Source organism: Oculina patagonica, chromosome 8, assembly GCF_052425735.1.
Source record: "Oculina patagonica isolate OP01 chromosome 8, crgOcupat, whole genome shotgun sequence".
Taxonomy (NCBI): Eukaryota; Metazoa; Cnidaria; class Anthozoa; order Scleractinia; family Oculinidae; genus Oculina; species Oculina patagonica.
The window spans coordinates 25,836,051-25,861,888 of NC_135765.1; the positions used below are offsets into that span (position 1 = coordinate 25,836,051).

General features: G+C 38.8%; 3 protein-coding genes and 1 pseudogene across 4 annotated transcripts; 3 read left to right on the plus strand and 1 right to left on the minus strand.

Moving 5' to 3' along the window:
- Positions 1-3,066: 3,066 nt before the first annotated feature.
- On the minus strand, positions 3,067-6,794 carry LOC144663776 (uncharacterized). Of its 2 annotated transcripts, XR_013572661.1 has the most exons (3): positions 6,558-6,794; positions 4,496-5,208; positions 3,067-4,269 (listed from the first exon to the last, which is right to left on the minus strand). XR_013572661.1 is itself a non-coding variant. In XM_078524844.1 (2 exons), exons 1-2 carry the CDS (start codon positions 6,693-6,695, stop codon positions 4,795-4,797), a joined length of 552 nt encoding a protein of 183 aa, XP_078380970.1. In that variant the 5' UTR covers positions 6,696-6,794; the 3' UTR covers positions 3,067-4,794. The 2 variants fall into 2 exon arrangements, 1 of the variants encoding a protein (XP_078380970.1); XM_078524844.1 differs by having other exon boundaries at positions 3,067-5,208.
- A 5,421-nt stretch (positions 6,795-12,215) lies between these two features.
- On the plus strand, positions 12,216-14,836 carry LOC144664251 (uncharacterized). The gene is made up of 2 exons (XM_078525355.1): positions 12,216-12,591; positions 14,444-14,836. Exons 1-2 carry the CDS (start codon positions 12,430-12,432, stop codon positions 14,834-14,836), a joined length of 555 nt encoding a protein of 184 aa, XP_078381481.1. The 5' UTR covers positions 12,216-12,429.
- A 4,294-nt stretch (positions 14,837-19,130) lies between these two features.
- LOC144663754 (uncharacterized protein RP689-like) lies at positions 19,131-21,946 on the plus strand (annotated as a pseudogene).
- Positions 21,947-24,300: 2,354 nt separating this feature from the next.
- On the plus strand, positions 24,301-25,540 carry LOC144663778 (uncharacterized). Its single transcript, XM_078524846.1, has 2 exons — positions 24,301-24,414; positions 24,835-25,540. Exons 1-2 carry the CDS (start codon positions 24,379-24,381, stop codon positions 25,315-25,317), a joined length of 519 nt encoding a protein of 172 aa, XP_078380972.1. The 5' UTR covers positions 24,301-24,378; the 3' UTR covers positions 25,318-25,540.
- The last annotated feature ends 298 nt before the right edge of the window (positions 25,541-25,838 follow it).

The following is a 25,838-nucleotide window of genomic DNA, read 5'->3' on the forward strand; positions in this document are numbered from 1 at the left end:
TCGCTTTGTTATTTGTTATGGTTTCTTATTTCTTTTAAGAATAGATTTTGAATATTAAGAGGGCTTTATTCATTTAATTAGCTCCCAAAGGGATAGAAAAATGTGATGAAATTTTGCTTGGTCAAACGCATTGTTTCGATTCATGGCGGCTTTTGTGGTCGGATCATATTAGGGGTGTAGAATGACCCTTCTTCTGCCGTCTTTGTTTTTTTTTGGATCTAAAATCCGATACTAAGAAGTCGCGTTTCAAAACTTCAAGCGTGAGACTTCTACAGCGCTCTGCACCTCTCTGTTTGCTCTATGCGTCGTACTAAAAATTAATTCTAAATAAATCTAAACGGCAAATTAATGAGCATTATCAGTAGAGCTTTATGTATCGTGAGTTTTCTTTGTTTTCGCTGTTGTTTTATGACAGTTCACTCAGATTATACTAATTTGCTTGGCTTGCGGGATTCCGAAATTCAAATTGCAAAATTCGTTCGAGATTCCGAGATTAGCTTTATTTTTTGCCAGCTCGAGATTCCGAGACACTAGAGTAGTTTGCGAAGCCGAGATTTCGAGACCCCCCTTAAATTTGCCAGCTAGACTCATTTCTTTTCAAGGACCATTTTAAACCCCTGAAATAATAAGATGTATATAATTTATTGAATTCACAGCAATAAAAGTGAAAAATTTCGATGTTAAAAGATTAAACTGTCATCAACCCAAAAAATTACAAGTCAACCCCATTGTTTCTGCTCAAGGCGGCTTTTGAAGTCGTCTGCTTTTATGTATAACGTTGCGGCGGCGGCAGCAATGTTGAAACAATGAAATATCACAGTTTTTAAAGCTTTTTTCATCTTCATCAATATCAATTTTATCTGCAAAAAGGGTTTCGCGTAGACTCATTACAATACTATATTAGGGCCTCTTTACATGAGAGTTTTCGTCCCGGGATGATTTCGTCCCGGGATGAATTTATCTCGGTGTCTGGTCATTTTCTTGTTGCTGTTTACATGATGATACAAATTTCGTCCCGGGATGAGTTCATCCCGGGACGATTTCATCCCGGGACGATTTCTTCCCGGGATGAAACACCGGGATGAAATGTCATCCCGGGATGAAACGTGACGAAAAACCCCATGTAAACAGTCCTTCCCGGGATGAAATGTAATGTTATGTAAGCACGGGCGAGATGAATTCAACTCGGGCGGGACGACTTATCCCGGGATGAACACGCTCATGTAAAATGATTTGTTTTTTTTCATCTCGGGACGAAATTCATCTCGGGATGAAACTCATCTCGGCTCTCATGTAAAGAGGCCCTTTAGTTCGAAAAGTGTTATCCTCCGGGTGAGAGTAGTTCTGATTATTTTATCACTTCATAGTATCTAGCGCGCGCTCATGGAATAATTCTTAATTGTTCCAGTCTTATTACTAAGCCGTATAAACCAGATGTACTAAAAAAAGTTGTTTAAGTTAGTCCAGGCGGATTACGCGTCTTTACTGTTAATGACCATAAATATATATATATATGTCCGTCATTGAACACAATGAAGGTCACTTAGAACAGACAAAATATTTGAAAATATTGCAAGTACGTACCAGATATTTGACAAAAAAAACAGCTCCTCTGTGTACAGCACCTCTCAAGATCTTATAGCTATTTAGCTACTGTCAGGCAAACTGCAGTTCACTCGGCTGGCATAAGCGTAGTGAAGCAACCGTTTTAAGCTTAAACTGGCGATATCCAGTTTAACTCAAACTGAACTATATTAAACAGCCGATTTAGTCAGTTGCCTGACCGATTGAACGTCGAATTGCACAATCGATTTTATAGAGTGTGGTGAAACATGGTGGATTAACACTTAATTGCAAAATTCATTAACTATTCATGAGGGTGCAAACCAATCCCAGCACAGTATTCACATCACATGTACACAACTGTAAACCCCAATACAAATCAAACAAGAGAATTAACTTTTGATACAAACTCCTGCTCAGCTAATTAGTATTCATTAACTTTTGATACAGATCTCTACTGATTCACATAACAATACTTTGCATTCAATTTATTGTTTTCATTTCACAAGTAGAATAAAATATTCGCGTCCGATCTGTATGGCCATTTTTACAATGGCTCGCCTAACGGCTCGCCATTGTAAATGCCCATACAGATATCCCGCTCATATTTTATCTACTACTTATTTCTATTGAATTAATTTGAATGCAGTAAAACGCGGCTTCAGCAAATACAAGATTTCTATTGAATTGAACCCCAGGGGAGGTACTCCCATATATGGGCTATATAGGTATGTGTCGCGGGATAGGGTATGATTTTTGAGGTTCTCGGTTCTTAAATAGGGTTTAATTTTTGCTCATTTTGGCACTGTTTTCCCATTGTGACCCTTAGATAGGGTCATCTGCTTCCTTATGTCTCCTCTGGGAGAATAGGGCCTTTGATCCGTTCCCTCCACTCTACTCTGTCTTCCGCAACATTAACCGCCTCTGCCCAGGTGGCAAACCCCATCTTCCGCCTCTCCCCCTCTACCGTTCTCCTCCTTAGATATAGGGTTCCTAAATTCTATCAGCTAGCTAAACAAACGCCCAGCTAAACGACTGAACTATATGTTCAAGTATTAGTAGAGCGGTTTTATAACGAATTTTGTTTTGCCGTACAAGGTTAGCCGATATATTTGGTCGACACAGAACGCTTCTCTTCCCCTCTAATATGGTGTCATTTTTCGTTTTTGGGTCTTAAAAAGGGTATCAATTTTTGCTTTCTTTTAGGGTCAAGGTTTAATGTATCACCATTCTAATATTATAGTTTTGTGAATACAACAGCTCAGGAAGTAGAAAGGAACCTTCAGGTTTTTTCCATTATTTTCAGTAATCTCACAATGTCGGATACCTGCTTGAGTAAGCTGGTTGTTTTTTCGGCTAATAAGCTGCTGAAAGCTCTCTGGAAGTGTTTTAAAATAATAAATATGGTTTATTTCAAATTTTCCTTAAAGGAACAAATCCTGAAGAAATTGGCAAGTTTTCGTCATTCGTAATCCGTCTAAATATTCGTCAGTCAAAACTGACCATGTTTATTTTCGCTTTTTTATTACTCCTTTTAGGTTGTTTTTATATGTTAGAAAACTACTTTTTATGTTTACTGTAATTTCAAAGTTATCAGAAAAATAACTTAAATCATCATATGACCCGTACAGACCCGCGGGCAATTTCCTTGGAAAACCATATGAAAAAAAGTCCTGTATGAGGGCCGTACGCCTCGCTCAAACAGGGCCAAAAAAAGCCGTACGGCCCCACTAGAAAAGCGTACCGCCCCGCTACCGTCAGAATCTACAATAGCTGTTATTGCAGTTGGGGCTGCGATAATATATTATTTTGTTGAGAAGGTATGTGAACGCGGCGAAAGGGTCAACACATCGTTTAAAAAAAGCAGATTGACCCTTGTGCCTCTTTTGTATACGTCAAACCACCGGGAACTGCAATGACAGATATTGCTACGATCACTTTCCGAAAAACCCTTTTTTTTTTTCAATTCTATTTTATAGACCTCTGTCATGCTAACCTCGTAAGTATCACGCTCTCAGAAGAGGCCCGAACGAGGCGCGGACTGACCTCCAAAGAAAAACTAATAGGGAATTTTCCGAATGAGCAATGATTTATTTCTGAAACTGGTAAACACATGATTAGTTGACAACTTGTCGCACGCTCTAACAAAAAAGAAATTTAAAATGAATGGGCTTTTTAGCAGATAAAAGTCACGATTTTTCAAGCGTGCTTGAATTATTATATTAAATTTTATGTACACAGTTATTTGAAAAGTGCATGATACAGAATTTTATCATATACACAACGGGCAGAATAACTGCCTCTCTAAACACAGTCATTAGATTGTAACTAGCTTGTTACACTCTTTTTTAAGAACGCGTAAAATTTGGCTGAGCCTGAGTATGTTCTTATTTTAGCGCACACATTTTCTTAATCTTGGGGAAGATTTCAGCCTCAGCGTTCTTATAAAAACGGTTCCTATAAAACAAGAAGAGTGTAATCTAAGCTAAATCAGTAGCAATTATCCCCGATTATAGCTCCTGGCTAAATATAAGAATACAACTGCAAAAATAAGCTTTGGGGAATTAATAGAGCCATATAAGTTTGTGTACTTGTCGCTAATGCGCAGCAAAGTGTAATCGACCGGATCTGAGTAGCTCTCAAAAGAACTGTTGCTGGTTTCGACAACCTGAGCGGAAGTCATCTTTAGAGTGAAGTCCGCTCAGCCTGAGCGGGATTTCGAAGCGTCAGTCACCAACAACAGTTCCCGGGGGGGGGGGGGAGAGGTACTCCCTAAAATGGCCTATACGGGGAGGCTCCGCCCAAAAGGGGTACCTTTTCAAGGCTTCAGGTATATAAAAGGGTAGGGATTTCACGAGTTTAAGTATATGAAAGGGTATGGAAATCTGTCATTTGGCTATTTAAAATGGCCTTTAATTAAAATATTTCCAACAGACGCAATTTATGGCTGTATTTTTTTAGTGATACAAGAAAACGTCCTATTTTAAGTCCACGCCATGTCTCTTAGGTATATGAAAGGGGTACCTTTTTCAGTTAAAGGTATACGGAAGGGGTACAATTTCTGTCAAAAATGGTATATAAAAGGGTAAGCGGTTAGAACTTGGGGCGAAGCCTCCCCATAATTTTTTTTTTTTTTTTTTTTTTTTTTTCAGAAAAATTCTCACCCGGACGATCACACTATACGAACTACTGATATTCAGGGGTTCTTCAAACCATTTACTATAAAACTTGTCACGCTGCAATTAAAGCTGCCATCACAGGAGGCCCTATGATTGGCAGGAGATATTTCACAACCTTCTTCACTTCGTCCCAGATGTAGCGAAGGGCTGGTTTTCGCACACATCTGCCACAAATGTTTCCATCATTATCCTGGGAAAAATAGAACTCCCAATCTCCTTTACCGGCTTTTATGGCAAATTCTCTTCCTGGTTGGGCGAAGATGAACGCAGCGTTTCGCAGATCTGCACCGGCGTCCAAAGCTAACGGAATGAAAGAGATGGCAGCTCTCATAAACAGTAGAGTTGTTCTTCCCTGTTCGTCGAGGTAAGGATGTCGACCCTCATTCCCGCACAATTCCACAAGGATCTTTCCAAGATATGGAGCAGTGATTTTTGATACATGAATTAACAGGTTTTTCGAGATTTGCTGCATAGGATTGAGAAAGAAAACACAATTTTAACAACCCTGAAACAAATTTTGTACTACAAAGCTCATGTTCACTGGAGTAAATGCGTGTTTGACCCGACTGGGGTCCCTTAGTGCCCGAACAGCCGAGTTGCGGGCGATGGATGGGTTTCTTCTAAGAAAGCAAGCGCATAGGCTAACTTCCTTATCAGGAAGTGGTACAAGCTTCGTGCAACTAACACCAGAATTGAGCACTTGCTACAGGGGCACCCATCGAGAATATAGTTCAAAACCACTTAAAGATAGAACCGTTGAATGTATTTTAGTATTTAAACGGTAGATATAGGCATATTTTTATCCCCTAAAAATTTTTTATCTGTTCGGATTTCCTAGCTGAAAGTCTAGTGATCCGAAAGTTATAGGGATCAAAACTTACCTTTTCGAAAATTCCAGCCAGAGAAAGGCTCCCGAAAATTCTAGGTGACCTTTTTACAGTAAAAAATCCGTTAAAAATGAACAATTATACCATCTGTTGCTAGGCTTTGATGGGCTCAGTAAGCGATATGTGATGTGTAAAAAGATAAAAAATTAGTTGCATTAGAGTTAATTTTCTTTAAAAGAAACACGGAAATAACAAATTTGGAAAACATGCCTATCAGAATGCCGTCGCCATGGCGATTTCAAGTTACTTACACATCACCCTATCCTACCAAATTATTTCCAGTTAAATATTAGATAAGCTCAGACAGTTTGGCATGGTTTGGTTGCATCTTAATAAAGTTAAAGCGTTCAAAGTCAGCGCAGACCTCAAAAGCCCTCCTCTCGGTCTGAATATGGTTAAACTACAGTGGAAATCCTGATTTGTGACGCTCCAAGGAAAACGAATCGAAAGGAGCTCAAGAAATCGCGGGTTCTCAGAAATCGGGGAAGAATTGTTGTGTCCGACTTAATGAAGCTAGTCCAGGGGATATAATGTTTGCTTCGAGATAAATGTATAAGGACGTTCGAGAATAATCGATCTGGATTCCAATACCCGATTCCCTCCATAGCGCGCGCCTGCAGGGAATCACGGTAGTTGTATTCATCAAGCCATGCGCGAGACTTAGCAATGATGCAAATTACTGAGTCTCGCGCATGGTTTGATGAATACAACTACCGTGATTTCCTGCAGGCGCGCGCTATAGAGGGAATCGGGTATTTATGCTAACTGTCTAATGATTCGATGTATAGGCAAATTTAAAAGGATCGATTGCTAGGCTTCTTAGCGCTAGTGTTGGTCAATAAACAACGTACGTTTTTCAAAACGGAGTCTGGTTTTACGAATATAGTTATATCAGCATATAACCGTTCCCCTAAATATTTGATCTTACCCTTGTGATTCTTTGACGGCCAATTAAGACCGAGTTAGCATGCCCCGTGTCTTTTCCATTACGATGCGTGTAGGAGCCCATTCCCTCACCAGAGTGTCGCGAATATGCAGAATATCTTTTACTCCCATTGTTTCCCATGGTTGATATCAATGAATCCAGCGAATATTCGGCGCGATCAAGACGTCAAGATGCCTTCTTCGTGGTGAATGTAAAATTTGTGTCGTCAAAGGCACTTCACTTTTCTCCGAAATCCGCAGCTATAAATGTCATGCGCAAGTCACGCCAATGACGTCACATCACACCTCTCCGCTGTTCTTGAGCTGTTGTATTCTAAAGAAAGAACTTCGTAACTGTACGAAGTTATCGTTAACTATACTGATCCCCAAATAAGCAATGGATTTAATGGCATGTCAGCAGACAAAATTGTGATAGGAAAGAAAATAAGACTTTTACTTTTTACGCCTGATCGAACTTTGAACCATGTGAAAATATTTCCGTATTTATAAAGGGATGTTGTGCAGAAAAAAATTAGAACTCTAGGCATTCAGTTTACTAGAGGTCAAAGACCGAGAGAAAAATCCCTTAAGCGGCCTTCACACGACAAACTTTTGGTATTTTGTTTTCCGTTTCCGAAGGTCAGCCTGGGAAAAATCCCTCCCAGCATTGCGGAAGTATATCTCAATGGGCTCATACACCACAAACACAGCGGCGGATTTCGGGAAAAAGTGTAGTGCCCTTCACGAAAATAAATTTTACGTTAAGATGAAGAAGATATCTTTGCCTCTAAAATAATTGCAAGCGCGCTCGATTTAACTGTAGCCGCTGGATTAGGTGATATCTACAATAGGAAACATTAGGATATCATAAAAATATCGATTTCAGGAGCCCACGTCAACATATTTGCGTCACTCTAGAGCGGCAATGAGCTCCTACGCACGTTGTTCTGGTAAAGACATACTAATTCGGTCTTTATTGGCAGTCAAAGCCTTACAAGGGTATATAATATGACTTTCTTCTTGCCGGTTCACTGCGAAACTAACGAATCGACCAATAAGATTCAAGCCTATTCGATTCCAGCACTGGCAGGGTTGTCTGTGATTGGTCCAAAATATCATAGGGCAGATCAGTGTTCCGGCCGTTGCCATGGTGTGGGGCAAGAAACACGCCGGTTCAAAAAATGGCTAGAAATTGCACCTTAACTTAGCATCAACAATCAAGTTTCAAAGATCTGTTCGCAACGGAAAAGTTATCTTAACCTTACTCAGTTTCTCTAAAACACAACAATCGTTGGAGTACAGTAATATCAATCATGGGAAGCAGTGGAAGCGTACTCAAGCGTCGGAAACTTGCAACGGTAAGATATATAACTTAAGGGATCGGTATCTGCCGGCAAATGCGCATCATTGCTGTAAAATGACGCGATTCATTGAACCATTTGGCCTAAAAGAACGTCCACTTCGTTTAATCGTGCACGTACCTCAAATAAGAAAATATTGAACCGTGATTTCAAAAAGCACGACTTAGTTAAGATTCTGTTCTGTTCCAGGTGTTCGGTTTAAGTTGGGAAACAGCGCGAAATAAACCGGCGATTGGAAAAAGAGACTCGATTTCTTTTTCACCAGACGTCCTTCGCGCTAATCTCCTTTATTGCGTTGCTTACAAACAAGCTAGACAAACGCCACAAACAGGCCATTGTGATTATATTCTCGACTGCCAGTAAGGTAACCAGTTGGCTATTTACATCAGTGCGCGGCCAATTTAAGTTGAATTCGAGGATTCAGTTAGTGGTGAACGAATATGTCGAATTTGCCAAATGACTCAATGAAATATAAAAACAAAATGAGTGCACGAATGTTTAAATCGAACATATATGTAGAGGACTCTATTATACTCAGGAGATTTGGCGGTTTAAGCGAATTGTGAGCTTCGGTTTACGGGTACATTCGTATTTATCTGGCGGTTTTGGTCTTAAGAAGAAATCAAAGCAAATTGCGGAGTAGGAGGTACAAAATATTGCGATTTGTTTACTGTACCTTCCCCATGTAATAGATACTCTATGTGTACAACCGTAGTTATCCCAGATACAGAAGTTCGAGTCACTTTAAAGATTTCGTACCTGGATGTATGAGCTCGGAACTGACCGAGAGTTTATATGCACCTAACTTAAAGGGAATCGTAGCCACGGTTGTTGTTTATGGTCATTTTATTCTTTAATACCTTTGAATGACTCTCAGAGAAGAGATAAATAATTAGAAGCACTAATCCTAATTAATTTTTTTCGGTACCCATTTCACAGCAAATTCCGAGAAGAACTACGGTCTCAGAAATTACTACTGTTGCACTTGGAAGATTTCTCGTGGATAAATGCGGAAACGAAGGCCAACATCGTTACCTCGACGAAACGGGACAGGCAACTCTTGAGTTCCTTAGAGCTTCCATCGATTTCGTTCCACAGGCGTTACAAGCTGGGGCAAATATGCGGAACACCTCTTTCATATATGCCCAACCAGGGAGAGAGTTTGTCATAAGTGCTGGAAATGGAGACTGGGAGTTTTATTTCTCCCAGACGGGTGACGAAATTAATTGTCAGTGTGTGCGTAAGCCAATGTATCGTTACGTCTGGGATGGTATCAAGTGGCTTGTTGTTCGCACATTTGCTCCTATTGTGACACTTGCATTGGCAGCCCCTTAATTAACGACACTTCAGTCGAAACATCAGCTGAAGAAAATTTGGCATGAAAGTTTAAATCTTCTGACCGCTTTTTTTTTAATGAAAAAAAAAATATTATATGTTTATAGTGCTCATGCACTTAGCTTCATATCTCAAGGAGATAGCTAGTTTAGTCTCCAGAATACTCTGTAGTTTTAATTGATTCCACTATTTGAAACAACTGAAAATAAACATGTAAAATCAATACATTAAAACACTGGAAAACAGGATTCATTTACTAATATGTTACATTGCACTACATGTCTGTATAATTACTATAATTTCAAAGTAAATCTTAATTAACTTTAACGGCTCATCGAGCTATGTGTCAATGTGCAAGTACTTCCGCATTCCTAGGGGGCAACAAGTAAAATAGAGACTTAAATTCAAGACATGCTCTCTCGAAGGCATTAATGTAGACAGTTTATATAGAATGATGCTATGGCGCTAGACATTCAGTTTTTTTTAACTAGACTATTGCCGAGGAAAAAATCCCTTATAATTACTGAAATATTTACACGTTGCTATAGATATACTTACAACGCTGTATACAATCTCACCAAAAGTTCACTTTCATTAGAATTGTTTTATTGACAGACCGTGACCGAGGGAAAAATCCCTAAGCTTAGACTGCGGACTTCGTTGCAATTGCTACAGGTATTTTTACGACTTGCCTAAAATCTCACCGTAGTTCATTTGTTAATAGATTTGGATGTTGGCAGGGATAACGGTCTAAGCTAAGCTGCCTAAGCTCCGTAATCGATTCCCTTCAAGATTACAACCTGACATAAAGATTTACATGTTGCTATAGCTAAGGACATAAACATTTTTACAGCGCTGTATAATTTGATCATTGTCAGTATCTGGGCAAAGTACCTTATGTAATTTCTCTAAAAAGAATTAACAAAAAGCCCCTTATGTAAATCATGTCTTTAAAATTACTAGTTTTAATCCACTGTCATAAAAGCAGTCTTTATTAAACTGACAGTTTTAAAACCCCTTAAAACTGTTAATTTTAAGACTTCTTAAAACTGCCAGCTTTAAGACTCCTAAGAACTGCCAGTTTTAATACTCCTTTAAACTGCCAGCTTTAAGACTAATTAAAATTCAGCTTTAAGATTCCTTAAAACTTCCAGCTTTAAGATTCCTTAAAACTGCCAGATTTAAGACACCTTAAAACTGCCAGCTTTCAGATTCTTTTAAACTGCCAGCTTTAAGATTCCTTAAAACTGCCAGCTTTAAGATTCCTTAAAACTGCCAGCTTTAAGATTCCTTAAAACTGCCAACTTTAAACTTCCTTAAAACTGCCAGCTTTAAACTTCCTTAAAACTGCCAGCTTTAATACTCCTTAAAACTGCCAGCTTTAAACTTCCTTAAAGCTGCCAGCTTTAAGATTCCTTAAAACTGCCAGCTTTAAGATTCCTTAAAACTGCCAGCTTTAAGACTCCTTAAAACTGCCAGCTTTAAACTTCCTTAAAGCTGCCAGCTTTAAGACTCCTTAAAACTGCCAGCTTTAAGATTCCTTAAAACTGCCAGCTTTAAGACTCCTTAAACTGCCAGCTTTAATACTCCTTAAAACTGCCAGCTTTAAGACTCCTTAAAACTGCCAGCTTTAAGATTCCTTCAAACTGCTATCTTTAAGACTTCTCAAAACTTCCAGCTTTAAGATTCCTTAAAACTGCCAGCTTTAAGACACCTTTAAACTGCCAACTTTACTTTTTTGCAATCTTAAAGCTGGCAGTTTTAAAGAATCCCATTTTTAAGACTTAGAAGCACTCCTTTTTTTAAGACTCCTTAAAACTGCCTTTTTTAAGATTCTTTAAATTTGCCATATTGAAGACATCTTGTAACTGCCATATCATTGTATGTATTGTTTACAATCCCATTTTTAGACTCTTAAAAAGTGTTCATTTCTCACTGTTTAAGACTCATGAAAAGTCTGGATCATTGTCAGTATCTGGGCAAAGTACCTTATGTAATTTTAAGAGTCTAAAAATGGAATCCCATTTTTAAAATTAATTTCTTAGCCCAAAACATGCGAAGAAAAACATTTGGCGCTTTTAGCTCAAAGTGTGGGACCAGAAAGCACTATTTTCATTCACAGGGTACAAATTCCAAGTGAATTTTTTGTAGAAACACAAGCAAGAAAGTTCATGATTTCACGCACGTGGCTTCGCCATCAGCGTTTATGCAAAGCACAGCAAATATATTCGCAACCGCGGGCAAAACGACATTTTTTCTCTCTCAAACAGCCAGAATTACCTTTTCAGAGGGTCTCAATGGGGTGGTGGCTTTTACGGTTAACGGTTAAAATTTTGGCTTTGTTACGGTTAACGGTTAATTTCTTTCCATTACGGTTAACAGAAGTTAAAAATTAATTTCCATTGTTTTAAAAGTTAAAAATTAATTTTCATTACTGAAAAAACATATTTTATATCTCAGGACCATTCTTGTGCGATGAAGTGACCTAATCTGTTTTATTTTAAATTGCTGACCGATTTTTTACGGTTAATATAGTTTACGTCTAACGGTTAAACTTTTCCCATTTTTACGCCTAACAGCTAAATTTTTGGCCGTTTTACGGCTAACGGTTAACCCCATTGAGACCCTCTTTTCATGTCATGGTAGTTTGAGCTAAAGAAATCTCCAGTTTTTCATCTCACTTTAATTCGAAAATCGTAGGCGACTATAGGTCTTCCAAACAGAAATTCACCGAAACGGTCTGTTGGGTTCCCTTTGATTATGTTGAGATTGAAACGATCTGAAACGCGGTAGAAAATTCACCACCACTCAATTATTTGCTACGGAAAATAGGGACCAATGAGCATAAATGATCAGTGACGTCACGCACCGTACCCCAAATTACGGGTTGAGTAAAGAGCTCTTGTGTACTAAGTATGCTTACGTAGTTTCCTGCTCCACTGCCCACATTTCGCTAAAACGGGGTACTAGAGCCGTTTATCTTTTGTGAGGAACCCAGTTGGAGATGAGTGTAATCTTGAACCCTGATTGACAAGGGAAATAACAACAGCAATTCACTGACGTCACACCTGCTGGCTACATGGCGTATGTTGGACGAAGGTGCTGAATGTTTACTGCCGAGCGATGGTTTGTAGTTCTGAAAGTAAGTCTTAAAAATTTTAGACTTGGCTAATACTAGCTATGGGATCAGAACAGAGCCATGAATCGCACTCCAACAGGCAGCGTGGCATGCCAGCATATTCGCGCCACACTGGCAAGAACATGGGTTCACACACTCACTACAGAGGGGAAAAGATTGGACACCCATCTTCCAACCTGATCGGACGAACAAGAATGACAAGGGTAAGTAAAACGTTGATAACGCAGGCTGGTTGCTTTCAAATACACTGAAGAACAAGATTTATATGATGAAATTGAACCGTGTGCTTCAACTTGCTTATTATTTATTTCGTTTTCGATCGCCTTCAGTAATTACCTTTCTCCATCGCATCGACATGAGCTTACCTCGGCTCGAGTGAATTTTTCAAGCAACGATCAAGTATCACATTATGAATAAAGCTAAGACTGTGACAATGATTTAGTTAGCTTCAGTTGCATGACGAACGCCTACCTATTAAGCAAGGTGGTCTCATTATCGATTGTTGTTTGTTTTCTGCAACCCATTATTCGATTTACGAAGTGAAGCGAGACCCGGTTTATTTGTTTCTTCTTTAAGTGTTTCTACAGTTTGCAGCTGAAAAACAAACACAAGAAAAACGGTTCTAGCGTTCCTAACATCAATATTACACAAATCAAAAACTAATGCTAAACTATTAAAAAATTGATATTTTTAATTAGCATATGCAATCGAGATCTAAAAAGAGATACATTGTTTCAAAATCTTCCGCTTACCAAATTGCAAACAATTGCGATCTTTATGGTAATTTCACTCCCATCGACCTAAAACACAAGCAGCTTGAAACTCTATTTACAAATTACAATTCCTATTCTTGGGAATTATTTCGAAAAATATTTATTAGCACTGCTAGTACTGTAAATATCATGATTTTTTTTATCAAATTGACTTGCCCTCCCAAAAAAATGGCCCTCGTAACTTTCCTCCAGGCTTGAAAGTCAGTTACATGCTTAATGTAATTTTGCTTTTGCGTCGAATATATGTTTATTGATTAGTCATCATTATATTGGCACTGTTTTGAAGTCTTCTCCGTTCGGTTTTGTACTTTTCAAGCCGTTTTACTGGAAAGTTCATGCCATAAACCTGACTCGAAAAAAAAGACAATAACAAAGTCCTTCAATGCGAGGTAGACTTTATATTTCTCAGGGATATAAAGTTAATATCAGCTAGCTTTCGCTTGACAATTACAATAAAATAAAATAAAATAATAGTTCGCTTTCGCCGCAGGATACAAAATAAGCAGATAGGTACTACAACAATCTCTTTCTTACTTAAAATGACAAAAACATGACTAAATAAACCAACAATGGACTTCGTATCGTAATGGATTATTTTATTTTATTATTTTATTATTTTTTTTTAATCAGTTGTCCGCCAAAGGGATCTCAACTGCCCAAATACGACCATCACAAGCCTACATTTATGCAGTGGTTTACTTCCAGTTTTATATGAAAATCATTGGTCTGTTCTATAACAAGCCCAAGCAAGCTCAAACGTCACGATTTTGGACAATTTTTATTTGATTCATGGAAATTCTTTACACTCACAAGAAAAGGTCTTATCGCTGTCCATTTCCAAGACATTCGACCAGTAGCTGGATCGAGAATATTTCCTCTCGAAATAAGGCAGACTTTAGAGTCCTAAAACAGGCTTCGCGGGTTATATATCATGTTATAAAATATCGTTTTCGAACGCGGACTTATGAATTAACTTGCTCTTTTGTTTTGTTTTTATCTCCTCTTTTTGCTCATTGGCTTTATCTACTTTGCGTTAATATTGTCCGCCATTCAGCGTATTATAAACCAGTAAAGAAATGCACCATAACTTTTTAACTTACTGTTTTGGGGAGGTTTATTTATAAACGAGTGACAATTCTTCGACACCAGGTCTTACACCTCCTGCCACCACCTCCTTCAGGGAACTAATGCGGTCTTCAGAGGAGACAGTTCTTTAAAAAAATGTATGTGATTTACAAGAGTGTCTGCCCGCTAATACTGTTCTTCGATTTCTTTTCCTTAGCAATACTCTCAAAATGTCCGAATCCGTGTGAAGGAAATCACGTCTCCGGTCCTTGGAAGTGAACTAATAAAGCGCTGTGGAAATGAAGGACAGCACTCTCATCTTGACGAGCAGGGCAAGGCAACTCTAAAATTTTTGCGCGCCGCCATTTCGTTCATCCCGGAGGTTATCGATGCCGGAGGAGACTTGAGCAATACTTCGTTCATTTTCGCCCAACCTGGAAGGGAATTTGTACCCATAGCTGGAAACGGCGACTGGGAATTTTACTTTTCACAGGGTAGCGACGATGGAATATACGGACGATGTGTCCGCAAGCCTACTGTACGCTTCGCTACATCTGGGATAACGTTTCTTCAACTGTTCGCCGCATTGGTTCATTTCTCTTGCCAATAGTGGGTCCACCATTGCTCCCTCTGATGTGATAAACTACTGGTGATTTGCTAGTATTATTTCTACTTCAGTCAAACTAGTCTCCCTTTTATTACGATCTGGATGGGGTTTAAATGATAGTTGAAAATTGGTCAAAATGTCAGCTGTCGCCCGACATTCGTGCAAAATTTACTAGCTCGGAAAAGGGGTTATGGTTTCAGCACCCTCCAGCTCACTTGATGTCAGAGACATGTACAAGTGAAAACTCTATAAACTTGATACTTTGGTTAAAGCATATTGACAGGTTTTGTAAAGAAGGAATTGTGTATTATTTCCTTACACCATGTTATGTTTTATTTTTTTTTTACAAATCAAGACAAAATTGAACTTCAGGCCGCAGTTGTTTAAAAGGTGGATAACGCTATATCCACCGGATAAATCACTATCCGGTGGATAGCGTAGTATGTTTTGTTAACAGTTATCCACTGGATAGCGATTTATCCGGTGGATAGCGTTATCCACCCTTTGAACAACTAGGCCCAGAACGTCAGTTGTTTCTGGCTTCGTATTGATAGTTTACTGATATTTCAAGTTATGTGCATGAGATTATAAAAAAAATGAGTTAAACTGTAATTAGGGTCGCTCAAGTCCATAATTAAACTTATTTTAGTCGTATTACATTCTAAACGAAGTCTGGCGTATTTCGAAAAGATATTTACGTTTTTTATTTGTTTCGTATTTCGTATTTCGTATTTTTTATTTCCTATTTCTTTGTTGAGTCAGTTGTAGTAAGAGACTTTTATCCTCTTCATTGTTGCAAGAGAAATTTCGTGTTGGAAATAATACTTAACAAATTTAAATATAACAAAACTTGAAACACGGTTCGTTCCACTCACGGCTGCTGTTAGTGCTATTGTTAAACTGCAACACTGTAGGCTCGATTTCAGTTCGTTAGCTTTTATTTTGTGCATCAGTGTGGGAACAAGAAAGACCGAAAGTAAAAATGTTTACTCTTTTTGCCGAGCATAATATGGAGCATAGTTTTGAGCACAGTAGTGCGTTTCGAGAGTAACGAAGGGGCATAACACTCAAATTTAGGGGCATAATGTGTCAACCTCTAGAACAAACCCGCTCAGCTTTACGAATTCTTATGGCACTCTGTGTTTAAGTATACACACAAAGGCAACGTGCAGATCATATGCCCAGCACACCATGAAAGCTTTCCGTCTTAATTAGGCTAGCATCATTTTTGCCATAATTAAGCAAACCGAGCATAATTTTACCTTTTCTCTTGATTTACTCTTCTAGCATAATCTGGCTTTTTTTCTTCGTTTTAAATATCTTCTATTTACTTATTCTGTTGGCCCTGGGGTGGAGCTCACTAAGCTCTAAGATTTTAGTTGATATCCTTGTCGTCGAGCTTCAGATAGCATAATTTTGATGGTAGGGCGCATAATTTAAAAGACACTAGAATTATTCCAGAATAATTTCAAAACTTCTGAGCACTGCAAGAAGCATAATATGCCATTTAACGAGCGCAGTTGACAAACCGACCATATACCATGTAACCACGAGTTTTAAACATATCACGTGTCAAACACCCCTCTGTAACAGACCTGGTGAAACCCGACCTGGTGAGTTATTTTGCCCTCCCTGGTGGAAATTTGACCTCCCTGGTCCCTGGTGAATATCTGAAAAATCCCTGGTCAATTTTATTTCTCCCCGGTGAAGAATTTTGTTTACCTGGTCAGGAAAAATCAACCAAAATCTTTCTGCTGGCTTTAATAAACAGAAGAAAACGACGCGCGGCAAAAAGATAATTTAATAATTGACTATAACTTGATGTAAATATAGCAAAAAGTAATTGTTAACTTTTTTCTAATGTTTTTGTCGTTTGTTCCGTTGTCAAGCACGTCACTAAAGAGACAAAACAGATCTGTTTCCTTTCCTGTATGTAATACGAGCTTGTGAATGATTCAGAGCAATTTGAACAGCGCGCGCGGCCCAAAACAAATGTGTGGAAGTATTTTTGACCCGGCTTTATAAAGCGTTTTATCGAATAACTACGCAGAGGATAATCAGCTTGACCGACATAATTCTTGGTGAGTATTTAACTGCATTGTTTCGTCGATTTAGTAACCTTGAGCAGTTTGAGAGGCGTTTGATGTATAAAATATCGTGTTAAACTTTGCAGCCCGCCGGCACAATGTGATGTAAAAAATACGCAAGTTATTCAAGTACATTTAAGATCATTCAAGTGGCGTTTGACGGTAAATTTTAATTAAGCTGCCTCAAATAGTAAGTACTGTCTAAATATTACTTTGTGTAGCTTTCGCCTACATGAAACTATTGATGCCGAGGACTGCAGTCATTAAAACGTATTTTTCATTGCTCGCTTAATCCGAAAAAAGAGACAATTTATTCGACCTGTAAAAGATATAAGCAAACGGTTTTCCTATTTTGACGTCTTTAGCTATGACCTACTGAAAATGGATCAACGAATAAGGGCCGGCATTTTTAACATTTTGCAACTTTAATGGTAAACGGACCGTTTAAATTTAGGCGCGCCCGTGCTAGACAACCTCTGGATCTGTCTCTTGGTGCTAGGCTCTTTTGATAATAAATATTTATGTCATTTACCTTCTGGAAAAGTAATTAAACTTGTAGTCAGATTAGCAGGGCTTGAGAGACGTTTAAACTAGGGAGTCGAGAAAATGATCCCGCGAAACGTTCTCCCAATTTGTTTTGAAACATATCGAATATCTGGCTGAATTCACGTTAACCTAGACTTTCTAAAAGTCCTTCAACACGCGGTTTAGGAATTTAAGTCGTAAATGTATTTTTTGGTGGTGTAATCCGCCAAGCGCAAGGTTGGTTGCCTGGTGAAGCGCGTTCCCCTTCCAAAAATAAGGAGCTTTGATTTTAACTGAAAAGGTCTAGAAATAATCGTGTTTTTTAAGTTTACTTTAAGCTGCCAAGTTGCCTATGAAACTCCCTTCAAACCGTACGAAATGTGATTTCGGCCTGTCTAATTTTCAAAATTTCCCGGGGAGGCATGCCCCTGGACCCCCAGTAGCTTACATCTTCGGCGTTCACACGATTGCATCTTTCAGATCTTTGGCGCTCTGAAGAACCGTCGTTTTAAATCCTGCCTACAGGCCTGCTAAGAACTGTAAAAGTAACATGCATCTAAAGGAATCATTTTAAGGCGACAACGTCAGTCCATCGCCTTATATCATAAGGCGGTCGGCGGAATTTGTTCTTCTGTTCGTCATCGCTTCTGCATGCATTGCGTGCCGTGTATGATCTCTGATGGACAAAAACGTGCGAGAATTTCAGAGGATTTCAGGAATATAACACGACTGCTTCAAGTCCAAGTGCAAACTGACAGTGTCAATAGTATGATTACTCATTGGCTCATTGTGACAATGATTTGCTAAATTTGACCCATTGCGGATCTAGTGGCGGTAATGCACTGTTCGATACAAAGAACGCTCGGGGACCACAAAACGGCCCGTTTGCGGTATAACGCGAAGTCCTAAAAGGACTTGTTCTAAGAGAAATTAAGTCCGATGCCTTTATTCGATTCTGTTTTCCCTTTGCCACTTTTCTCCGTGTAAAAGCAGGACACAAAAAGTACATTACTTCAGTTGTTTACGTACAATGCGAAAAAACGACGGTGTCATCTAGCGACATCGGTGCGGAAAATTGTGCACGATTACCCCGCTAAGTTTATTGCATACAAAAAGTAAGTAATCAACCTGGTGGATTTTTTACTTTCCTGGTCGATTTTGGTTGAAAACCTGGTGGAAAATTAGGTGTCACCAGGTCTGTTACAGAGGGGTGTTGTCAATCAGTCACTCGTGCGTGGCCTTGCGTGCGTGATGTTGGCCGCTATTATATCACTCGAATTTTGACTTCATATTGCGACGTAAGGGATTCTGTTCAAGTTAAGGTAAAAGTTATGCTTCAATTCGAAAAAAAATCGTCAAGAGTGTTGAAACAAGTAACTCCACGGCAGAACACATCTTCCAAAATTCACTCAGCTTTTTGAAAGTGAGAGACAGTCATAAACTCAAATAAGTATTTATCAAAAAAAGAAACTCATTTATTTAGTTTTAGGATTGAAACATTTCCACTAAGAAATCGAAGCCTCGTTCAGCGACTTATCGCCGGAGGGACTTTTTTGTTTTCTTTTCTCGTATTTTCAACTCGCATTTGTTTTGTGGCTACATAATTGACATGTCAGAATTAGACTAATGGTGTTCACGGAGTTTTAACTCTTGAAGTATAAGTGACTAACATTCAGGATTATAATTCTTTGACAGTTCAACGTTGTGGAACGCGTTTCACTAAAGGTAAGTATAGCGCTTATTCTTGTTTCTTGGTATAAGGTAATATTGTTGTATAAAGAGTACAGTCAATATAAACCCTAGACTAGACAAAACTTCTTATAACCCCCATTTGGATGATTTACGGGTAGTCTCTCGTCGTACGCATGTAGGCATATACATTAAAAACTCGAAACAACGAAACAAAACCACCGAGACGAAACAAGTAGCGAGCAAAATAATTCAAACCAAGACATGAGCAGAGTTCCGATTCCGCTTACCACTCCGTCGTTAATGACCTTGTGAAAACTTGTTTGTCGGATTCGCAAGCAGAAAAAATGAAGCACCCGGACTGGGTGATTGGATTGTTCTTCCGCTTCTCCTTGCGACTCCGTTAATCTAGTTTTCACTGAACTAGTAAGGAATGGAGTCCTACGCGGAAAGTAGAGGAAATGGAAACATTCTGATCTTCCGACAACGATTCCGTCGCAAGCGCTCCTGCGATTCCGTTTACGACTTAAACTCCATCGCCAGCTAATCTGACGTTATTTACAACTGACTACAGGCTAAACGGAGTACTTTTCAGTCTAATCAGAGGGTACGCACACCCTCACGCACCAGCAAGCAATCTTTAGAACCTTTAGTAGTTGATATACAGCCGTAACATCTTTGATCTTCCTCAGAAATTATTTCACGGATATTTAGCAACCTTTAGAGACATTCTGAAAGCACAGTAATAAACTAAGTCAACGTCTGGAAATTTCTGAAAATGATGGTCTAGTCTTCGCAAAATTTTTTTTATATCAGGCTTATGGCCATGGAGACCCATGGAAGATACTGGATTAAAACTGTCAGTAAAGCGTTCTCGTGGCAACCACGTCAATATGAACGCTCATCGAGTTGAATGTTTGATGTAAACTAAATTCAAGAAACGTTGACCATGTAAAATGCATAAACTATGATCGATATGACTGGATAGAGTTTGGGGAAGGCTGCATTGATAAGATCAGTAATAATCCTTTCATTGATAATCAAGATATTTTCTTTCTATGAGAGGCTCAAGAGCATAATTTATGCAACCTGTCTTGTTTTCATGTTAATTCTGTCACAGATGACGACTAATTATTTCCAATTTCCCAGTCAACATTTGGATCGCATCGTTCATGGTTTATGCCTTTTATGGGTCAACTATCCTTCAATCACGAAACTTCAATAACACTTTTTTACACAATTTTTGCACATACACTACCATATGTTAATAATACTATTCTGATGTGCTGATTCTCTGAAGGAATTTGCGTTTCAAAATGATTAACGTCTGAACAATTTTTAGGTGTTCACAAGAATAACGCATAAGAAAAACACCCTAACAAAGCATTGTAAGAATATACTCTAACGACATTAATATTAAGACTTATAATGTTAAAAAAAGAGGGAAGGAGTGGCGAAGGCTTAAAATAACGGATGGGGTGAGTGTGGGAAGACTTATATTTAAGGGAAGGGTGAAATTTAGTTTAGTCTAGTCTAGTCTAGTCTAGTCTAGTTAAATTTTTTAACTTTTTTGTGTAATTTTCAGGACATATTTGTACCGCCAGTTAAACGCTTTCAATATTGCTTTGTTTTCTTATAATACACTTCCCAACTTATCACCTTTCTTTTATTTTCCAACAGCCCAACTAGAGAATCTATCATCTGGCACTTATTGTTCCACTGAACTACCAAACATCTTCTAGCTGATAACCCGTTGCAATCTGTATGCAAGTGCATTTGAAGTCAAGAATTCAAAACATAATGTTGGTTGCGGACTCAGCTCGCCGTTCGATTTTCAGTTGTCGTTGTCGATACATTGTGTTGGCAATTTTTCTCGTCATCTTACTAACTCTCTATACAATAATAAGCATTAGTAGAAACTCAGCTGTGTTCTAATGGAAATCCGCGAATCTGATTGGTTCTCCCACTGATTTCTATTCGCCGATAGAAAACAGTCGCGCGCTCGCGTAGCTCTTTAAGCGGTAAATTTTCTTGTTTTTGTCTTCAAAGTGCACAATATTGTAGGTTTTGGACTGCAATCCTTTAGAGTTTCTACTAAAACAATTAGACTACTCGCCCTCGTTTTCTATGAGCGATAGTCAACTCGGCTGCGCCTCGTTGACTATTTGCTCATAGAAAACTTGGCCTCGTAGTCTAATTGTTAATTAGAAACTATGGTCCGTATACTGGTAATCACCCTTTCTTCCCTGCCAAGCCTTGTGAGTATCTGAACAGCGAGGAAAAAGATCACCTTCTAAACATGACTTATACCGTACACAAGATCCTGGATGACTTGGGTATAGAACATTGGCTCATGTATGGATCTGTCTTCGGCGCAATTCGTACTCAGGGACCTCTCCCATGGGATGATGACGTGGACATTGGTTTTAACGGTTCGGGGAAGTTTGCGTCGATGAAGTTCGCCGAGTTTTTATCTGCTTTTGAGACAAAAGGGCTGAACGTTTATCATGCACGGTGGCTCTCGAGCAATATGATGAAAGTTTACTGCGACGATATGCCGCATATTAAAGTGGACTTGTTTGCTATGTATAACTATAGTGGATGGATGAAGAGAGCTGGCCTGGAGACGTGGATTTTCCCGTTACACTATAATCACCGACATACGTTTCCTGCACAACTGGTAGCAACACCGTTACCACAGGTGCGCTTTGGTCATTCTGAGATGCCAGTTCCAAGGGACGGGATTGAAATCCAGAAGTATCTTTACTCGGATGACTGGTGGAAGGAAGTAAAACCTGTCACATGTGAGTAACGTAATGCATTAGCGTTGCGTTCCTTGGCTATTAAAATAAGTCATCGAACTGAAAGAGCAGTCTGTAAATGCAGATGGATTTTCAATTAATTAATTATTTTTTCAATTTTTCATAATTGCAGAGAGTAATTTGGCATCTAAGGTTTGCCATTTATGCTACGAAAGTTATATAAAGCATTCAAAATGAGAACATGAACGTATGGGTCAACTCGCTCAACTTTTCCTAAAGTAGAAAAATAGACTGGCTACAGTCCCCTATTTTCCGAGGAGTCGTAGCTAGAGATCGAACGTTGAGTTCGACGGGCTTCCATCTTGGTTCCTGAATGCGAGCGAAAACTTGAGCCGAGAGTGCGAAAACCATGGCAGTTTTCGCACGCGTTCAGGAGCCGAGATGGCGACTCGTCGAACTAAACGATCGATCTCTATGTACGACTTCACGGAAAAATAGGGGACTGGAAAAAGTCTAGTTGAAAAATAATCCTTGTCTGCCGTTTCATGATAATAAAACTGTTACGAAAAGGTCCTTTTTTGACTGAACCTGTTATTAGCCTCCTATACGTAGACGTTCTTTGGGCTCGTCATTCGTTACTCCCCCACAGACGTCTGATCAACCGCGCTGTCATTTTCGTTCGTCGGCGGTCTGACTTTGTTTTGAAGAAACCAATCAGCACCGCATTTTTAAAGAAAGATAGCCAATAAGAAGGTTTATTAGGATAGAAATCGACACCCGGGGCTCACCCTCAAAGAAATTTCCGCGAAATAATTTATGCATGGCATTTGTGCATTTATTAATATTTTTGTTAAATTTGGTCTTCCGACCTGTTTTGCTCTTAACATGATTTTGAAGGGCACTATATGCTGTTTTGTTAAAAGGCATTTTAATTGAACAAATTACACCACACACCTGTTTTAAGTGTTACTAGGTGCATAGCGGGTTTCTATCGAAATACATCTTCCGCCGTGCTAAATAAACAAGACGGATCGAAATCCGCCGATCACAGCCCACTAGCATGACCTTCTGAAACCAACACAGGTATGCATCGGTTTTGATTGGCCCCGTCAAACAGCACGTCGGAAAACGATCAGTGTAGAAATATAGCATGGCACGAAACACTGAAATTGGGTGTAAGACGGTGGTGCAGGTTATAAGATTCATAAGGTCTGCACAACGTTTTCTGTTCGTGAAGTTTGACACCTCTGTAATTTGCGACATGCTTTGCTCCTTTGGTCAGCTGATGGTTTGTTCGCGCTCATTTATATCTGTAAGATATGCTTGACGCTCTCTAAATCTTTGAGCTGGAATGCTAAGGTCTGAAACTTCTCGATAAGTTATTGATTACTTTTATTTCTATTCTTTACGCCGGGCCGAGCTGTTACATTTGTATTGATAGCGTCACTGTTATACACTTGTATCATGAATGACATAATGTTATCTTTAATTTGCCCGTCTTCGGTAGAGAGTGATCTAGCTTAACTTTGGACAAGCTATATAAATGGTTTGTTCTAGTTCAGTGCCGTAAAGGTAATGTTTTTCTCGTCAATATGGAGTATGGTTTTCTCTACCGTATTCGTTTTGGGACGAACGTGTGACAAGCGTGACAAAGAAGCTCTGAGCAGGAGACTATAAAGTTTAAATGGATGTTATTTTAAATCCTTTCTGTTTGATGTTTTATCTTGAAACGCCTTTTTGTGTTGTCCCATATTATTGTTTGCCTGTATAACAATCAGAAGTGTCACAGCGATTCGATGCCCTGCTTTTTGGGATGTCAAGCTGGTTTTCCCCTCGTGTCAAAAAAAGGTACAAAGACAAGTCATTTAGACTGGTTTGAACATTTTTAGAGCTAGCATAATGGGCACTGGAATGTCAAAATTTGGCATACATAGGTGTTGTTTAGTTCATTGCTGTAGCAAACGTCTCCGGTGGTTAACAACTCGCGTCATCGGAACAGCTCCTGTGAGAGTCCTGTGACCTTCAGTCGACAGTTTAGCACTATTTACTGACAGCCAGAAAGTGGCTTGAGTATTAAATGTCCATGACCCATGTGATTCCTCACTCAAGATTACCATTTCTTACATTACGCTACAACTACATTTTAAACCATCTTTTCTATGTTGGTCTCCTATGTAAAATTTGAAAATGAAACTATTGATAAATAACATCTTTTTAAAACAACACTAGATTATTGCAAAAAGTAAGCTTATACTGGCTTAAAAGTATAATTAACAACAAAATGTGCGTTTCCGTCCTGTTACCAATAATGGGTTCGGATCCGGACATGCACACAAACGGAATCCTTTTATGGAAATTGTTTATGTATATTCACATATAAGGGACAAATCCCTTGAAAGTGAAAGTAAGGGGTGGTTGATCTCATTCCAAGTTTGGCAGTGTTCGAAACAACTTGGTTTTCATATATCGTACCACTTCCATTATGGGAAATTTCAGGTCAAGAATGTTTGATGAAAATGTAAGTAGAACACTCTGTTATAACAACATTGGTATGTGATCTATAAAACAGGGGATTAAACAAACTAGTGATAGCAAAAATCTAAGATGGAGTTATTGCACTAAACGAAGCAGGAAATGACTGTTTACAGCTATAGATTTGCTATAGCTGTAAACAGTCATTGTTTGCGGAAATAATGATCCCCAGCGAATGCCCATGGCGTATAGGGATAATATGCTTCTTGCCATATAATAGTTTAGCTTGTTGCCCAGTTTCTAGGATTGCTTCGATCGTCGATATAAAAGAGCTCCGTAGCATAAATCGCAGCGACTATAAAATGATTCAAATGTCCGGTATATTGACCTTAAGACGTACAAGCAAAGTGGTAGCTTTCAAGAGGCACAAGTCAACTCACCTCTCTTTTTTGTCTTTGTTTTGCAGGATTACGATGAAGTAATCAAAGTAAACAAACTTAACTCTAACGTTCTTTGTGGACAAAGTATTAAACGATTCGGAAACGAAGATAAGCACCAATATCTCAAAGAAGAAGACCAGACAACTCTAAAACTCCTCGAGGCTGCCAATCATTTCATCCCTGTGGTAATGAAAGTTGGCACCGATCTTACCAACGCTGTGTTCATCTTCTCGCAACCCGAAAAACAGTTTGCCATTAAAGCTGGAAACGGTGACTGGGAGTTCTACTTTGCGGAGGATGCGGATAAAAAGATCAAAGGTCAACATGTCCGTTACGGCTCATTGTGGCTCTCTCTTTTGCATAACGATGACCTCGTGAGGTTTATTAAGCTTGCTGGTAGTTTGTTATCTGTCATCTACGTTGCCGCACCAATTGCGATAAATCTGATCAATCGCGCCATAACCTGGTTCGAAGAACGGCCATCTACTTCCCAAAAAGCTATTGAGTAACTTCAGATGAAAAAGTGCCGTTACATCCTTGAAGTTTGTTAATTACTATCAGGATTGTTAATCTACTTAAAATATAAGAACAGCACATAATTGAACTGGTGCATTATAGAAGAGCTCGATCTTTAATTTCCGTGAGACATTGTGCGTTTTATTTGTAACGCTGGCTCGCAGGCATAGAAGCATTTACAGCTGCATAATAATGACTTGTGTTATACATTGTACGCGCCCGCTTCAATTTTTTTTAAGATTTTTTTTTTGTTTATAATCTGGTTTGCTGAATTTGATGAGGACATTTATTTCATTGTTAAACCACATTGTTTCCGCGTTCAGTAATGTTTTACCAATCAATATTGTAAGCAACTGCCTAGGTTCTTAGACGATAAAGAAAGCCAAATATATTTTTAACTTTAAACAGTTTCCAGGGTAGATTTCATCTACCCCAAAAACCCTAGCCTCCGCTCTTGAAAACGATAAATTGTCTTGCAAAACAGTTTTCATCTAATTGGTTGAAAACAAAAATA

Excerpts from the sequence above, each read along its gene's own strand:
- LOC144663776 (XM_078524844.1), bottom strand. The coding sequence starts at position 6,695 with ATGGGAAACAATGGGAGTAAAAGATATTCTGCATATTCGCGACACTCT. Across the intron at positions 5,209-6,557 it reads GCCGTCAAAGAATCACAAGG|CAAATCTCGAAAAACCTGTT; the intron begins GTAAGATCAAAT and ends AATCCTATGCAG.
- LOC144663778 (XM_078524846.1), top strand. The coding sequence starts at position 24,379 with ATGGGAAATTTCAGGTCAAGAATGTTTGATGAAAAT. Across the intron at positions 24,415-24,834 it reads CAAGAATGTTTGATGAAAAT|GATTACGATGAAGTAATCAA; the intron begins GTAAGTAGAACA and ends TTTGTTTTGCAG.
- LOC144664251 (XM_078525355.1), top strand. The coding sequence starts at position 12,430 with ATGGGATCAGAACAGAGCCATGAATCGCACTCCAACAGGCAGCGTGGC. Across the intron at positions 12,592-14,443 it reads GACGAACAAGAATGACAAGG|CAATACTCTCAAAATGTCCG; the intron begins GTAAGTAAAACG and ends TCTTTTCCTTAG.